The sequence below is a fragment of the Alligator mississippiensis genome, chromosome 2 (assembly GCF_030867095.1).
Source record: "Alligator mississippiensis isolate rAllMis1 chromosome 2, rAllMis1, whole genome shotgun sequence".
Taxonomy (NCBI): domain Eukaryota; kingdom Metazoa; phylum Chordata; order Crocodylia; family Alligatoridae; genus Alligator; species Alligator mississippiensis.
The window spans coordinates 266,200,628-266,218,696 of NC_081825.1; the positions used below are offsets into that span (position 1 = coordinate 266,200,628).

At 47.5% G+C, this 18,069-nt stretch overlaps 1 protein-coding gene and 1 long non-coding RNA gene across 5 annotated transcripts in view; one reads left to right on the forward strand and one right to left on the reverse strand.

Moving 5' to 3' along the window:
- The window catches only part of GTF2A1 (general transcription factor IIA subunit 1), a 29,840-nt gene extending 28,279 nt beyond the window's left edge, over positions 1-1,561 (reverse strand). Inside the window, exon 1 of one of the 4 annotated variants that reach the window (XM_059723148.1) lies at positions 1,293-1,561. In XM_059723148.1, the coding sequence (XP_059579131.1) occupies positions 1,293-1,322 (30 nt within the window). In that variant the 5' untranslated portion in view covers positions 1,323-1,561. The other 3 variants (XM_059723149.1, XM_019478867.2, XM_059723150.1) reach the window with 3 other exon arrangements.
- Positions 873-10,689, forward strand: LOC106738355 (uncharacterized). The gene is made up of 3 exons (XR_001373547.3): positions 873-1,076; positions 2,455-4,381; positions 7,587-10,689. It is a non-coding gene; the product is annotated as an uncharacterized LOC106738355 (long non-coding RNA).
- The last annotated feature ends 7,380 nt before the right edge of the window (positions 10,690-18,069 follow it).

Genomic DNA, 18,069 nt, shown 5'->3' on the forward strand with positions numbered 1-18,069 from the left:
CAGAGAAATCAAGTGTTACTGGGGCTTTGCAACAAAGTTATTTGCAAATCCTTCAGAGTGAAGGCCTTTTCTCTTAGATCTTTACAAACCTGCTCTACAACAGAAGAGAAAATACAGGCATACTACCTTCATTTTTGTTTTCCTTATATTTATTCATGGGATCCTACTTGGTGCTCTTAAGATTTAGCTGATATTTTACACCCTGACTGAATGCATTTACTGGACTGATCACCTTCTCAGATCAGTGTGCGTGTGTGGGGGGGGGGGGGGGGGCATGCAGAGGAGGCAGAGAGAAAGAAATAGATATAACACCAAATAACAGCTTTACCATTCTAGAAACACCAATGCCCTAAAAAGCTAACCCGCTCCGTGGGATTTAGAACGCCAAACAATCCAGGTCTCCCTCCTTTCCCCGCCTCTAGCGCTGCTGCTGCGAGCAGGGCACGAACCGCTGCTATCATGGAAGGCAGAAGAGCTGGGAAAAGAGTCTCAAGCGCTTCGCCTTTTCCCAGGCAGCAGTCAAATACCTGCAGCCGCGCCACCACCTCCCCCCGCAGGAGCCTTCCCCTGCCGCCTGCCCCAGCAGCTCCATCCCCCCTGCAACAAAGACCCTCCGACCGCGCTGCCTCTGCCTCGGCCTCGCTCCCGCTCCAGGGGGAAGCCCGTAGCGGCCTGGCCACGCGGCGGGAGAGAAAACCCCGCCGCCGAGAGCGGAGCGGAGCGGGGCCGCTCGGGCAGCGGCGAGTGACAAAGAGCCGGAGCCGGAGCCGGCGCCTCCCCCGGCCGCTGTGGGCTGCGCGCAGCTCCCCGCCCGCCCGCCGCTCTCGGCGGCGCTCTCTCTCTCCCTATTTAAAGGCTGCCGCGGTGTTTAAATGGAGAGGCGGTGACGTGGGGCTGGAAAGCACCTTCCCATCCTGGCAGAGTCTATATTAGAGAGCGGCAATAGCTCTATATAACCCGGGCCGCCGCAGGGAGGAGGAACACAAGGCGGGGGAGCAGCCAGGCCGGCGGGAGCCATGATGGATCGGCCGAGACGGGCGCAAACAAGGGGCCGCGGCCGGGGCCGGGCCGGAGCGGTGCGTTGGGGCAGGGGGCGCGGGGCCGGGGGTGTGTGACTGCTTGTTGCAAACCGACGGGCGCTCCCAAGCAGCCGCCGCCCACGGGAAGCCGACTGGGGCCGGGGCCGGGCCGGGCGGGCTCGTGGGGCGGCGGGCGGGAGAGGGAGAAGGAGGAGGACGAGAAGAAGGCCCCGAGCCCGCCACCCGCCCCGGCCCGGCCCCCCCGGTGCTTACCACGGGGTTTGTGTTGGCCGCGCTCGCCATGTCCCGCGCCCCCCGGGCGCCCCCACCGCGGCCGCGGTCGCCCCCGTGAAGCGAGAGACGTGCCCGGCGCCGGTGCCGCCCCCTTAATGCCCAGCACAGCCCTGGCTCCCGGGCGGCGCCGCGGCCTAGCCTGGCCCGGCCTCTACTCCCGGCCCCGGGCTGCAGCCGCCGCCGCCAGCCGCCGCTCTGCCCGCTTTGCCCCTTTATATAGCGAGAGCCGAGCAGCTGCGCGAGCGGCCGGGGAGCGCGGGGGCGCGGGAGGGGGGCAGCTCTCGCGAGAGCTGGCGCCGGAGCACGGCCCCCGCGCGGTCACGTGCGAGGGAGGGAAACGGGCGGCGCGGCCGCCATGACACCTAGAGAGGCGGAAGTGCGCGGTGCGGGGCGCCTCGGTGGATATGTCCGCTGGGGGCTGAGCGCGGCTGGGCTGGCGCGCGCGACTGGTGACGCGTCTGATCGCGTCAACGCGGCGGCGACTTAGCGTTCCACGACGGCGCCGGGCAATGTAGCGCCCGGCCGTATTGAGCCTAGTAGGGGCTCACCCCGTGGCCCTTTGACTGGATTGCTTTCAGTAGTCACCCGGCTGATTCCCGCAGGGTCCTGCCCAATCCGGGAGGGTTGGCAACCCCAGCTGCGGAGGAGCTGCACTGTTACATGCATGCAGTCCTGGGGTGCCTGCCCTTAGGCCCCAGGGCTGCAGCAGGGAAGCAGGGGAAGAGGCTCCCCCCTGGAGGCCAGCAGGGCCCAGGCAGAGGGAAGATCCCAGCAGTTAGTGGGGGACTTGGGTTCACAAAACTACATGGCAAAGAGAAAATCAGTGGGGAGTCATTATTGGCTCTCACAAGACAAGAACAAGCGACCACAACTTGAAGCTGGCAGGAAGAGCCCTGGTCGAGGTAATCGTACATCCCCTTTTTGCTAGGACAGTCCCCTATTTGAGCCCTATCCCAGGTGTCCCCACTTTTTTTTAATTGGCTATTTGTCCCGTTTTCTTTTGCCAGCTGAAGTATTGCATATTCAGTAAAGCATTTTTCACATGGCATTACATATAAAAGAGATGTAATTGCATTTTTTTCCTTCCCTCCATTTCACAATAACATCCCAACATTTTACCACTTGGTTTGATTTACAATAGGTGATGGCAGCGCACGGCGGCAGCTCTGGGATCTACCCACATGAGGTGCACATACAATGCATGGTCAGCTGCAACACATGAGGTTACAGAAGTTATCAGTAGTGTTTGCTATAAAATGTCACAAACATGTCTGTTCCTGTAAGGAGGACCTACAAAATCAGCCAAGTTGTATGACAGACTTGTGGAGAAAGCAATCTGGGTTCATGGTAGAGGTGATACATTTTATTAGACCAACAAGATTTTTTCAAAAAAAATTCTTTAATTGCAAGACTTGTGGCAGCTGCTGTGACATTACTCAGCACCTTCAAACAAAAAAACAGGCCAAAAGTACTAAGTATGCAACTCCAAGCATTTCAGATTTTTTTTTTTTTATTTTTGTTAAGCAAAACAAAAAATGTGATTGGCTTTTTGTTAGTCACATTTTTGCCAGTGAGGGACTGTTTGCTTACCACTCTGTGTCATGGACACCTTTTTGGGTCAAGTGACTACATCACATTAAGAAACTCTACCAACCTAAGTTTTCATCTGCTCACACAAAATCCAAGGCAATAATTTGCAATGTATTAGCTCTTTTATCAACAGAAGAAGTGCATCGTGATTTGGAGAAGTGCTCATTTATTATGCTTAATGTGGATGCATCGAACAAAAAGGAGCAAAAGCTGTTTCCTGTTCTCGTATGCTTTTTTCTTCCAATTAGGGGAGTCAACACAAAAATAATAATTGAGTTTTCTACTGGGTGAAACATCTGATGTGCAGCGGGCATTTCTCTAGCAAGTGATTGAGAAGTACTCTCTTGGTGCAAAGCTCGTTGGAATTTGTGCAGACAATACCAACACTAACTTTGGTGGTGCCAGACATCCTGGAAAAAACAATTTGTGGCAAAAACTCCAAGCCAAACTAAGAGTTGAAGAGCTGAAAGACTTCTGCCAATTTGTCAGTCTTGAGTATTTTAAATGACTACAGCACAGCAGCACACAAATCTTGTCACTGGGACCAGTGCTGGATAGAATTTTGTTGATTTTCTATGGGCTTAAAGCATGTTTCCTTTCTCAAGAGAAATGGCTGACACTGTTAAAAGAAGTCTTCAATGACCCTAGCACTAAATTGTAGCTTGCCTTTGCCAGTAAACAAACAGCCATGTTTCAGAAGAACATAGAGGCAATTAAGAAAAATGATGTGTCAGTGACAGAAGTTGCTTTGCAGATACATTCCCTGTGGGATAACTTAGCAGAGAGACTTAGACAACAATTTGTCCCAACAAAAGCAAAGAGCCTACTGCAGTCTCTTGTAGATTGTCAGCAAATGAAGGAAGAAGAATTTTACAATGCAGAATTTTACAATGCCTGTCTTACTTGGAGTACTGGAAACCTGCTTTTGAGCGTGCCAAAAAGCTTGAGTGGGCCCTGTCAAGCAATATGCCAGTGTGGGATGAAATATAAGACAGCTTCGCTACATGCCACACTAGAATTCCTACCTTAAGTATGTTGGATGAGAATTGCCCTTTTAAGTGAGCCAGTGCAAAATCAATCATCTCATCATCTTTCTGACTGCAACCATCAGTGAATTCCCATTGCTGAAAGGTGGCTGTGCATTTTTCAAGAGATGGACAGCAAGATAGTACAATATGCAGATCTAGCTAAGGCTGTGGAATTCGTGTTGCGTTTCCTGGGCACAACCGCCCCCCGTTCAATGTGTGTTTTCTAGAATGAACAATGTGTGGTCTCCTGAAAAATCACATCTGCATGTCTCTACCATGAAGGCTATGTGAATTAATTTTGATCTGGATTGTACTGTGTTCTGTGACAAGCTGCTGAAAGACAAGCAGGCCCTCTAAAAGATAGCATCATCAGAGAAATAAAGGTGGCAACAAGCAACTTCACACCCTGAAGGACAGCAAGACAAGGAAAACATCAGTAACCACTTTATTGTAAGTGCATACTTTCACTGTTTATGCTGTTTGTAAGGGGGAAGCTACTGTATTGGCTAACTTATGAAGTCAAATCCATTCAGTCTCTTTAAAGTCATATTAAGAGCATGTCACTATATTGTGTATTTTTCTTATATGTTTTTGCATATGTAATTGAACTCCCCTGAACACTAGTAAAATCTCACCCAGGTGTTCTGGTTTCAACATGGGGAAGTATAGTCATGCAAGTCATAGTCATGGAGAAGTAGGGCTGGAAGGGACCTCCAGAGGTCATCTACTTCAACTGCCCTGCCTGAGGCAGGATCATGGTTTTCTATCACATCCCATACAAGCCATCATCTAAACTCTATATAAAGCTGCTGTCAGCCCTGACACAACATAGACCTAGCACTCTAACCTGCCACACATAAAGCAGTTGAAGCATTGCAGCCACTGTCCTGCTTCTATGAAATGTTGTATATACACTCAGGATGTCCCAGGTAGAGGGCTATGCCCCCTACTTTGGAGGAAGGCAAAAATCCCCACAGTTCATACTAATCCCAAGTACAGTGATTTAGTCTGACCCTGAATGGAGGGGGAAGACCTCCCTAGCTAGGAACCTCTGGCTTTGCTCCCAGCAGGAGCATTGGCAAATCCCTGTCAAAGTCCCCAGCCTTGGCTGCAAGGTTCCCTCTAAGGTGTGTGCGTGTGCGGCAGTGCACAACTAAAAATGTGGCCGCGCAGAGCCTTTTCAAGGCCGCGCACCAGAAGAGGCTGGGATGGGAGCCTGGCGTGGGCTCCGCCAGCTCTGGGGAAGTGCTCCGTTCCCCAGTATCAGTGCCGGGGAGCGGAGCACTTCCCCGGAGCTGACGGAGCCTGCACCAGCCCCCCCACCCCAGCCTCCATCCCTGCCTTGCCTCACCTCAGGGAGGAGCTGCTGCCTGCCCCAAGTGAGGCTCGCCAGCTCCAGGACACTGCGGGATGTCCCCCCCTGAGGCCATGCGGGGGAGCGGAGCAGTGTCCTGGAGCCAGTGGAGCTTCGCTTGGGGCAGGCAGCGGCTCCTCCTCGAGGTGAGGCAAAGCAGGGACGGAGACTGGGGTGTGGGGCTGGCGCGGGCTCCGTCGGCTCCAGGGAACTGCTCCACTCCCAATAAGTGTCCCATGTCGGACCGAGGTGGCATGTTCACGGACTGAGGCAGCACGCTCGCGTGCCGCTACTTCTTAGAAGACTGCTAAGTTTAAAATGAACACAAGGAAGCTCTTTTCCAAACAGTGTATTGTTCAGGCATAGAGCTTGTGGCCACCAGATGATATGGAAGCTGTCAGTTCAGCTAGATTCAAAAACAGTTGGATACATTCTGTAGGAAAGGGGCAGTAGTAGCTACTGAGCACTGGAGTAAGGGGCACAGCCCCTGAATCTGAACTTCCTAGCCCTGAAATCCTGGAAGCTACAAGTGAGAGAGGAAGTGTGGGGGGGAACCATGGTCATACCCTGTTCCCTCTCCCTTTCAGCATCCACTGTGGACACAGAAGACTGGGCAAAATGGGACCTATGACACGGGTGGGCAAAGTACAGCCTGCAGGCTGGATCTGGCTCGCCAATTGATTGTATCTGGTCTGCAGGCAGGTGCCAACCAATTAATTGTAAACCAGCCCACGTGTCAGCCCCCCGTGATGATCTGCCTGGGGCCTAGCTCGTCTCACTTCTGCCCTGGGCAGCATGTGCTGCATTCTCATCCATGCCTGCCAACGGTCCTGGCCCCAGCCATCATGCACAGCTTCCTGGCGGGGCTGCTTCTGGTGCATCTGTAACTGCCCAGGTACTGCTTGGCTCCCTGCACCTCCAGCAGCTCCTCCTTCTCCTCTTGCCCATGCTGCGCCACTCTGGGCAGCAGGTAGCACATGGAAGCAACGACAGCCACACGGACAGGAGCTGGGCATCACACACCCAGCCAGGCCAGGGGGTAAGTTGCACCTGCGCGTGGCCGAGTGGACGGAAAGTGGCTGGGACCTGGAGCTGGCTCCTGGGACCTAGCATGCAGGAAGCCCCCCACACCCACATGCACCCCCACTGCCTCCATCTCCCACACACACCTACCACCCCTCCACCACACACACAATATACAAGAGTTAGACTTTATTTTGAGCTATTATGCAATTGCTTCCATATACAGTACTCACACAAATCAGGTCAAAAAAATTTTTTTTTTAAATAAAATATTTTCTAGTAGATGTTTGACTTTTAGTATATGATTTGATTTTTTGTAGCTGTAATTTGTTAAAATGATATTTTCTGAAAGATTTTACATGTGTGGCCCTCAACAACTCACAAAAACTCGTTAAGGGCCTGCCAGATAAAGCAGTTGTCCATCCCTGACCTATCATCTGACCCATAAATGGTAATTCTTATGTTCTTATTAGTGATGTGGGGCTGAAAAGCACCTTCCCAAAGTCTGTGTTAGAGAATAGCAATAACTCAATGTAAACAGGGCAGCAACAGGGAGGAGGAACACAAGGCGCAGGGAGACAGCAAGGCTGGTGGAAGCCATGATGGATCCTGCTAAAACAGATGCAAACAAGGGTCCCTGGCCTTGTCCTTATTCCCAGTACTCTGTCCATCACACTATCCTGCCCCTCCCTGTCTAGGTAGATGGATAAGACAGGTATACACATGTGCACACATACCTACACTTATATATCCACTGGGATAATGTTAGGGCTTTGAGATATCCTGAGACAAATGGCCAAACCCTACAGTTTGGTAGGGTAAAGGGAATTTCTTCCAAATCCAGCCCTGTGCAGTAGCAAGTAATGAGTTCTCAAGAAGAGCACAAGATATGATAAATGGCTCCTATCCTCACCAAAGGTTCAAAGAGGCATGGTTTGCCAGCCAGAAGGCATACCCAGCTCCCAAAACCAGCACATATATTGTAGCTAGTACCATGACGTTTATAGGCAACCCTTGTTCATCATGAGGTGAACAGCTATGTGTAGTTGCTTCTCTCAGCCATTGTGATCTACACAAATAGAATTGTGCCAGTGTTGGAAATGCAACGTGTGCTGCTCTGCCTCTCCTGCCTATTAAACAGCTTCATCTTTGAAACGAAGGATTTTGCATGAAGTGAGAGGAAGTTGTTATCTTGGGGTTGCTTTGCTCTTCTATAGTACCTTTGTTTGTTGGATTCAGAGTTCTTTACCAATGTTAATTTATTTTACCTTACAACAGGTTTTTGAAGAAGGTGTGCCCATTTTACAAGAATGAAAATGGAGTCATACAAGGGTTAAGAAGATAATTTTCAAGTGTCCATTAATTTGGGGTACTATTCTTGAGACATTAGTCCTCAGATCTTCAGAGGTGCCAAGTACCTGAAGTAATGCAGTGAAAAAGAAACAAACAATTTTGACTTCTGGTTTAAAGTCTCTCCCTTTTAAGTGATAATCTCCAACATTTTTTAACCTTTCTTAAAGCTGTTTTTTTTTCCAGTTCTTCCAAAAGTTTCATTTTCAGCTCTTTTTCTGTCCTTTTAGAGTAGAGAATTGGTAATAAATGCACATCCATAAAAACTAATAGCAACCACATTATCAGATTGCGCTGATTTAAGAACATCATCATTCCATGTGAACACCACTGATTATACAGTGAAGGAGACAGCAGTTCATATAGTTTTGAGGAACTTTAGTATACAATCCCTTCACTCTGTAAATCACTGGTAGACATTAGAAAATAGCTAATGTCTTTACTGCTCTGTAGGGTTTGTCCAGACGACAAACGTGGTTTGACTTTGTTCATAGATACACTAGCATAAAAAGCAACCATAGACTTGCAGTGCCAAAGTAAAACATAGATTACACCAGTGAGACATATCCCATTTATGTTGTAATTAGCATGTTAATTGCAACATAAATGTAACATGTAGAGAGGGCCCTGGTCATGTATGCTGGTATGGCACATCTGTCCTGGGCTTTTGCCTTGACAAAAAAGACCCAGTATAGATAGTTTTTTGGGGGGCTGTTTTTTTGGGGTTTTTTTGTTTTTAATAGATTAGGTTCTAAACAGGACCTAAAGAAACTTAATTTAAGAAGAGGCTGGTAGAAATATTGTCAACGCAACTACATCTGCACCCAAACTCCTCACAGGTTCCCCTGAGAATTTAATCCAGTCTCTCTACTCTCCCTCATTATAGCAACCAGGATTGCATTTGGCCTTTAATATGTCCTAATGAATGATTTTACAACTGTCCATAGAGAACGAGGGGGGTGGGGGGGGAACAAACCTGTGGGTGCCAATTCAATTTTTTTTTCTTTTGGTTACCACAGACGGAATTCAATAATGAACTCCTGCTTTGCAACTGTTTCTTGATACAACTAGCACTAAAAAAATTAGAACAGTTGCTGACAAATAAAGGGTTATGTACAGACATGTAATTTCAAACAGTAATTCTCAGAAGCTGTGTGAACATGCTTTAGTTAAAAGTGAAAGAAAACTTGTATTCTGGGTGAAAGTGCCCATGTAACAATGAACCACCTTATATGGTTTATCAGCCAAAATTGACAGCTAGTAAATTTGTGTTTCTGTTGCCTTCAGCACTAAGCTTCTGTTGACAAACTATATCATATTTCCCCAATGCAAAAAAAATTGGGAGACAATTAAAAATGGAATTTCTGATCAGCTATTTGAAGCAGTCCCTATTTTCTGTATAGATTTGCTCTCAGGCCTTGTCTACAGTAAGAGGTAAACTGTATGATAGCACGTTAGCTTGTATGCGCTAATACATTTGAAGAGGCTGATGTAGACAAGATGAGCACCTTTAATGCGTACTATACCGATCAACTTAAATCCTAGGCTTCCACTAGGCTTTCAAAATATATTAAGAAGACACAGCACTTTAAATCCTAGTCTGGATAGGGTGTGAAGGGGTGCTCCCTGCATGGTCATCTTCATTTATAAGTAGGCCTATTGCCTTCATTGGACCTGAACAAACCACAAAGAATGTCAGCGTTGGAACATGAAATCCTTACTCTGCCTGAGTGAGGGCCAAGGAAAAATAAAGCAGGAGTCACTGGTGGTTCTGCTTGAGTACTGACAAAAGCTGTTTGCACTAAGAGCAGTTCTGTAAACATTGACAAATTTGTTAAAAATAGAGTACTGATTGCTCACGGACTGGTCTGGACATGCAAATAGGAACACTAGCATACAGTACAAGAAATGTATTCCTAATGAGGACCAGACTAAACTGGCAAAGCTGCTTTCTGTTCCAGTACAAGATGGCCCCTCTCCCTCTCTTGAACCAAAATAAACTATTCTTTTAAAAGCAGTTTTGTCAGTCCAAACTGCATCAACAAGCAGGACTTTGTGTAATTCCCTCCAGCAAAGCTCAGATCTGGCATAACAACCCTTTGTCACCTATGACCCCTTGCTTTTCTATAACTTAGGAAATCACATCTCTTGGAATCGTAAAAAGTTCAGTTATACCACAAAGTCCAGAATAGTCTTTGGCCAGCCTTACGCTTCCTTGCAACCTGGGACTCATATGTCTTTTGGTTCCATTCCCTCCCGGGCTTTCACTTCAGCTAGAGGAAGCCAAAACCCAGCCTCCACTATAGGTTTCAGCTAGGGTGGCCACTGATGCATCCCTAGAATACAGACATCCCCTTGGCCAATCAGCGGTGAGGGGTGGGGCCATCACAAAAAGGCCACCTCTCTCCCTGGCTGTGAATCCTGCTCCTAGCTGTGCACCACTCTAGCTCTAGGCACAGCCAATAAAATCATGAAGACAAGTGATTGACATGTGTTTCCACTAATGAACTGAAAAACAGGACTTTTTGCAGTCCAGTCCTCACTGAGAAACAGACGGGGGACAACATTTAAAAACAGGATGGTCCAGTATGAAACAGGACCCATGGCCACCCAGTTTCAGATCAGAGACTCTCAAATTATGCAGCTGAGGACCAATCCTTCCTAATCTTCAGTGTTTCCCTGAGCTGCTTATTGAACTTTTTACATTTTTCCTCTCCACCTGTCCCCTATTCTGCCTCAGCTTCAGTTTTGTATAGCAGCTGTCTCAGTCTGCTTAGTCACAGCTGGGCAAGGTAATGAGGTTACCTCTCTCATCAACCTTTTCCTGGCTGCTGTTTTGTGGGGCACATATATCTCATTGCAGGTTTATGCCAGAGTAATTTTGTTGGCCAAGGATCATCACTTCCTCATAGCATACATCATTGAATACATTCTTGTGCATTCATCTCTATTTGAAGAGGAATCATTTGGCCTACCATTAAAATCCAACCCCAACCTGCCATTATGTTTATAATAAACAATGATAGCACTATTTTTGGGACCAGCAACCATCTTTTCATTGTAAGTGGATTGTGTATGGATGTAGTGTCTGGTGCAAAGGGTCTAGATGATTCCACATGGTAAATAAATAATCATTCTAATAAACAGCATGTGATTTTTGTAGACTTGGAAAAACACCGCAAGTCTGATGGGAATGGAGCTTATCTGCCAGTGTTTGCTCTACCCTAGGGACTAAAAGAACATCCTCAAGCAGCACCAGCAACAACTTCTTGGCAGCACGTTCCTGCAATTTTACCCATTTCTGTGCTGTTTAAGTGACAGAAGATTAATCACACAGCCTCCAACTGTTCTGAATCACAGCTCCTCCACTGGTAATGGGTTCTGACAAGGACCAAGCCATCGGTGGCTGTAATCCATAAACCCCAGCGATGAGGAATCCACATAATCAAATAGCTGCACTCAAAAAGCAACTAGGCGCTCTCACTATTTGCAGAATCCTGAATCGGTGGAGCTGAAGAAGAGTTTTAAGCCCAACAGCAGGCTGATAAATGACTTTCACTGATTGCTACAGTATCCAGCCAACAGCTGCTTTATTCATATGTGGAAGAGTATAATTTCATTTACTTCCATGGAGTTACTCCTGATTTACGCAGACACCAGGGAGTGAAGTGCCTACACAGGAAGCTAATGCACAGTAAGCACACCAGCTACTCCAACTACTCCAGTGTAACTCCCTGTATACATTGTGGTATATTTACAGTGTGTCAGATTTTACTGGGAGTGCCACCATGAAAGCAAGACCAGCCACTTGCTGCATACCCAAACCAGTTTCATTAGACAGCACTGGGAATACTCACTGTCACACATATAAGCCCAAGACTGAGAAAGCCACTACATGTGTATGTGAAGTGGGAGAGAGTTGGCAGGGCCTGTCATAGCAGTGCTCCCTAGCATCATCCTATGGAGTAGAAACATGTCCCAAGAGTGCATTTGTGTGACACATCTTACTTTCACAATGCTCTTGCACTTAGTGGGCTCTTAAGGTGTGGATGCACAAGCAAGTTATAGTGTTAGGGTGTGGGCTACTGATACTTTAGATGCTCCATAGCTATCCAGCGCGGTAGGTTGTAGGACATAGGCAGACAGGATTCTTTGGGTGAATCTGATATCTTTTATTAGACCAACTTTAGGTGGGGAAAAAATGTCTTAGCAAGCTTTTGGGTTCAACCCCCCCCTGGCAATTAACACCTACAAAACTACAGACCAAGAAGAGGAAAGAATCAATACAGAGCCAGGAACTCCCTGAAACTTCACTGTTAAAGGTGTGGAAACCCCAGTTTGAACTAATCAACACTGGAAACAGACCCTTGGGGCTGAAATACCTCCTAATCAACCACTTCCAGAGCTCTATTCATCACGGCAGTGAATCAATCAAAATTCACCAACAGACTCCTGAGACTGCACATACATGTGGACATGACCCCTGGGGCTGGCAGCTGCCATCCAGCAGCTACCAAGAGGGATGTCCCTTGAGGTCAACGAGCCCTGGATTGGGTAAGCCTGAGAATTGGGGAGTCACCAAAGTCTGCCAGAGAGGGATAAAAGGCAGGGAAGAATGACCACCAATGGCACCCTCTTTGACCTGACCAGCACCCTGCCTGTCCAGTCAGAAGGACCAGCTGGTGGTCCCCTTCTGCAGCAACATTGCTCTGAAAGAAGCCTTGACTGGCAATCAACGGCAGACTCCAGCGCCTGGGGATAGGTATATCTTGACACCAATGCTTAGTGTTCAGAGCTAGCTACTATGAGTGTGCGTGCGTGTGTGAATGTGTGCGTGTTTGAGGGGATCAGCACCAAGGTTTATGGTCTGACTTTTGCATCCGTCCAATAAACTAGAATTTTATGATGATCCTGTGAGTTGGTCCTTTGTAGCCAACACATCATGGGCTAAATTTAGGCCATGCTTTGTAGCCCTGTTGTAACTTGAAAGCAACTGATGGCCAGTTATCTCAAGACACTTACCACTTTGTCAATGCTTGTTTAGTTACTCCTCAAATGTGTGTGTGCTGGAATGCCTGGTCTAGGCCATTCATACACTTAACCTGCCTCTGCCACGGGAAGTTCTGGGAGCAGACAGCTGCCACTGCAAAGCCACCAGAGCATGTGCTCACCCAAGAACTTCAGGTAGCCCATTGTGACTACTCAGCAGCTGTGCCAAGAGAACACAAAGTGCACGTTGCAAAGCACCAACTGCTGCCATGACAGCCAGGGGAAGGGATAGATGTGTTTACCTATACCTTCAGCAGGCTGCTGGGCAGAAGACTTATTGTACTCAAAGAAGGAGTCTGGCACCACAGAGGAGTTTGAGCATGAATGCACTCCAAGTCTTGCTAGCAGAACAGTTATATCAACATTTTATAGCATAGACTAGGTCTAGCATTTCTAAAGGTGTTAACTAACAGGCTTAGTTTCCCAATCTGCTCATTTCCTCACAATGGGTGCATCCTGATGAGCATGCACATGAGGTTTGCAGCGCCACAAAGGTACATGTGCACTTGTTCACTGTGCTGCTAATTAGCAGCAGGAAAGGTTTTTTTTAACACTGGGAGATGTTAAAAAAGCAGCACGGTGCACACGGCAGCAGTGTGTGCCACCAGAAAGGGAGCCTGGTTGCCCACAGCCATGCTCTGGCTGTTGGCCAGGCTCCAAGTGGCTTGGTGCTGCTGCTGCCACAGGAGGCCCCCAGGACTCCCAGCTTCCCCTATCCCACCCAGGCCACTTTGCTGCATGTTAAAGTGCTCATGCAGGGGCATGCCCATGGACAAACAGCAGGGGCACAAATATGTATACAACTATGTGCTGCTGCTATTTGTCCCATGGAAAGCATGCACCCCTGCACATATGTGCTTATCAGGACACGCCGATATGTCTCCCTATCTAGGCCCTGACTTATTAATAGCACTCTGGCAGGGAAAAAGGGTCTTACAGAGGAAAGTTATAGAGACCCTGTCTACATTAGAAAGCTTTGCCACCAGAGCTATGTTGGCTCTTTGGTCTCTCTCAGACTTGCTCTTTCGTGTGTACTCAGTGCTATTCCAAAGGTAGCTACATTGCTTCATTTCCAGGCTTTGACATATGAAGAGTGGGAGTGAATGGGTGAGGAGTGCTTCACAGTGGCATTCTCAGGCAGTGTAGATACATTTTTCCTGTACAGTTTAGATCTGGCATCTGAGATTTTTGTCTCTGCTTCTCACTCCCAGGATAGAGGGGCATGTTGGAGACAGGCTAGAGACAAAGCCACTCAATGTGATGTGGCTAGGGGCACACTGCTTGCATGCTACACTATGGAGAGATTTACACAACACAGTGAGAAGTAGGGTAAATTAGCCAAAGCAGAGCTCTACTGACATGGGTTTACTCCTTTCCATACCCAGTCTAGCTCAGAGCTAGTTCAAGTATCTCCACCTGGAACTGCATTGGGCAGTACATAGTCCCTATCACTTTTCTGTGCTTTCCAGGTCTATAGGGGACTGAGAACAGAATATCAATTACTATAGGCCAAGGCTGCTCTAATGTACATTAAGGCCTGAGTAGATTCCTAGGCTCCTCTGAATACTGGGAGAATAAAGGTGACTGGTAGTCAACTTTACTACCACTCACTCATCCCAAATGCAGGGATGTAAGAACCAATGATCCATCTTAGCAAAGCAGTAAATGTAACTCAGTTGCATAGGTTCATTTGGCTATCGGGCTGCATGCTGGGACCCTACCCTGAACAGTTTGGTGAGAAAAAAAAAGCTTACCTTTATTTTCAGTAAATGCCTTGGCGTGTATCTGGTTGCAGAAAAACAGTCAGCTCTTTTGACTGGATGTTGTGTTAGCTCCTAGGCTTATGTAGTGACTTTGTCTGCACGATGTTTATTTTTACTGAGACCTGAATAAATACAAGTGTAGCTTCTAAATAGGGATGTTTATACTTGGCTTGGCTAACTTGAATGTTTTAAGTGACTAGAGAAGGAGCTTAAAGTTATCAATATATGAAGCAGCAGAGGGTATTTTTAATATTGAAGTGATAAATATTTCTGCCTACATTATCTATCCATGAGCAGCCAAACACAGTCCTTTGTCAAATGCCAAGGCCAGCTGAATATGGGGGTGAGTTCTGTTATGGGGCAATGGTGAACAATCACAGAAAGAATTGATTTCTTTTGCCTAGAACTGTCCCACTTCCCACCTCTGTAGCTTTCTGCAGTAGATTTAAAAAAGCAGTGCATATATCTTTAACATCACAATAGGCAACATTTCCTTTTGATGTCAAAAGAGTTTACTGAGGAGCACAGACATACAGGGGCAATGAGCAGAAACTTCCAGAGTAAGGACCCACTGCAAATTTTATGAGTCTGCTGAAACCTTGAAGGGAAAGGGTATTTTGGGAGCTAAAGAACACGTGGGAATTAGAATAAGCTGTGCTACAGACTTTTTTTTTGAGTTTAGGGAGTTAGCTTATGGCTTTCTCATCTCTAAGATAGGTTTGATTTTTTTTTCTTCATATATATGTGTCATTAGTTTAATTCTTTTAATGTTTGTAAAGTGCTGTAATAGGCTCAGATGGAAGATGATATAAAAGAGTGTTATATCAAGCTCCATAGAGCATTCCAGGGCAAACATGGTTCACAAGATAAACCCAGAGATTTTCAAATAGAAATCCATACTGTTAAAATGTTCTGACCTGTTGTGCTTGTTCTTAGTTTTTTGCAACAGAAGAATTGCTCTATTATTTTTCTGTACTCAACCCCCACCCAAAAAATCTAAGAGCTGGCATTTTCTGAAGAAAGCCTCAAGTCTATGGAGAGGTGCCTCGAGTCTAAAAAGTCTCAGCGGATGGATCTACACAAGATGCTTAATGCACATTGGAGTAATTCTACTGTGCATTAGCACAGCTGGCAAAAACCGTGCTAATACTCAGTAGATTAAGTCCAATGTGCATTAAGCGTCACACAAAAAGCGTTCATTTGTGCTAAATGCGATTACAGGTACTATCAATGTGCCGTAATTACTGAACATGTAGACACATGGCTAGCTAGTTCCATTACTCCCAAACTTTGGGAAAGGGTGGGTTTTTTTTTAAATCTAGGTAGAAAATCATAAACATGGGATTTCAGACAGAATGACAAAGTTGCAATGGAGGTCATCAAAACCCAGTTTACAGCAGCAAGCTGGTTAGAATTGCCATACCAGTTCCACATTTCTGTTTCTTTTCCAAATTGGAAGAATGTCAGTGCTAGTATCTCACCATAAGGTGGAGCCAGTTCACATGTGATTGAGAAATTAGCCAGTTCTTTCCCTCCCTCCCCAGAAAGAAGTTGGTTTCAAATGTGTATTCAGGCATCCTTGCCAGGTAATTAGTACTAGTACCATCTAGGTGAAAGTAACTTTCTTATAAAGGACCAATATGTGCATACAGCCACTGCACAGTGAATGGATTTTATTTTCCCAGGTTCCCACCAATCTGGGACTTTTGCTTCAATTTTCTCTAGTGGCCAAGATGCTGGGACAGCCTATAAAATCCAGGACTGTCTTGGCCAATCCAGGACATATGGTCACCCTATCCATAGTGCACATTAGTGGGTGCAATTCTTTCACATAGGCTGCTTCTGACCTGAGTACACACCATTAATTAAACTCCTCCTCCCTGGTTGAGAGTCTTAATCCAGGTGTTGGTAACCTACAGCCCACAGACCAGATCTGGTCCACAGACATGAGACTTTGGCGGCAGAGGATATCAGCTGTGGGTGCTCTCCCCATGCTGTTGCAAAGACAGCTACCACTGCATGCAGAACTTGATTGTGAAGATGTACTTTAGGGCTAGGGAAAGAAATTACACATAAACTGGTATAAGTGATTGCAAACTGGTCTAAACCTGTAACAGAACAGAAGTTCAGTTAGGGTGACCACTTTTTTCCACATTGGGAAGTGGGACATATGTCTGCCTCCCTGCTTCCCCTGCCCCTTGCAGCATGGCCAGAGCACAGCTGCCACCCCTGCTGCTGGAGGCAGGGGCACCTTGCCTCTCCATAGCAGCACAACTGGCGTGGAGCTCCTGGGGAGAGGACAGCAGGGTGGGAAGCCCTCAGTTCATATCCTCTCCTATCCCAAGCACAAATTTGTGGGGGCACGTGTCACCCCCATGTGTTCCTCCTTGGGAGTGTGTGCAGCGACAGGGAGCCAACCCCACTCCCAGCCCGGGACAAGCTGCCCATGGCTCTGTCCCACTCCCTGACTGGGTCCCATGGCTACCCATTCCTGCTCCAGACCCCATGCACTACCCCGGCTGGCCAGAGCCCTCAGCTGCAGCCCCAGCCTCCAACACAGCCCCACTCCCTCCCTCACTGTGGGGGGTCTCAATCTGCCTGATCCACTTACCTGCAGGCATCTGGGGGAGCTACTTGGGGCTGTTGCTGGCCACATGCAGGTGTGCACGTGAACACATGCATGTGGTGCCCCCTACTTCCCACTCTCCCCAACCTCAAGCAGCCCCTTGCAGGCAGGAACTCTGCCAGCCTGCAAGGGGAAACCGACCGTTTACTGTGTTTTTCTGCAGCAAATGGAAAACCCAGATCCACGCATGCTATCCCAGAGTCATCCAATGCTATCCCAGCCCAGGATCGGAACTTGACGTTCCTATTTTGGGAATGTCCCACCTAATTAGGGACAGGTGGTCACCTTAAGTTCCTGGCAGGGAGAGGGACAGCAGAGGACTTGGGGCATGTGAGACAGCCAGTAGGGGATGGCCCCGCTCAGCTAGCTGGGCTTGGCAATAGCCAGTGGCCTGGGAGGTGTGCTCGAGTGATCTCTGCTTTCTGGTCTGGGTCAGTCCAGGCATCTGCCTACTTTTCCCAACTGAAAAATGAACGTGAGTTCATTTAATTATTCATTTAATCTATGCATTTTAGAGAAACCTATGCAGATTGGATCGATTCCACCTCAAGCTTTTTGACTGTTTGTACTTAGCCCAGGTGTGCATTGAGTCCATCCACTGGACTGAGCCCATCCCTGGAGAGGTAGGTGGGACAATGCCTGGTTTGAGGATCCTGACTGAATTTAGCTCTGAGACAGGTGCTGAATTGCTCAGACAAGACTGTGACAATTCGGAGTAGGTGCAGCAGCAGAGATTTAGATTGTTAGGAAACCTTATGGTAAAAATACAGCCTTCTGAAGTTAGAAGCAGCAGCTGAGTGCAGGCATTCAGGGTGGCAGTTTTGGGCTTATGTGGAATCTAGGGGTGCCTATACACATGCAGAAAAGCTGCTCTGATGCACTATAATTACAGCACATTGGAGCAGACTCCAGTGTCATGTGTATCAGTGTCCCCGTCCTGAAAAATGGTGGCGGGGGTGCTTTAACTAAACAT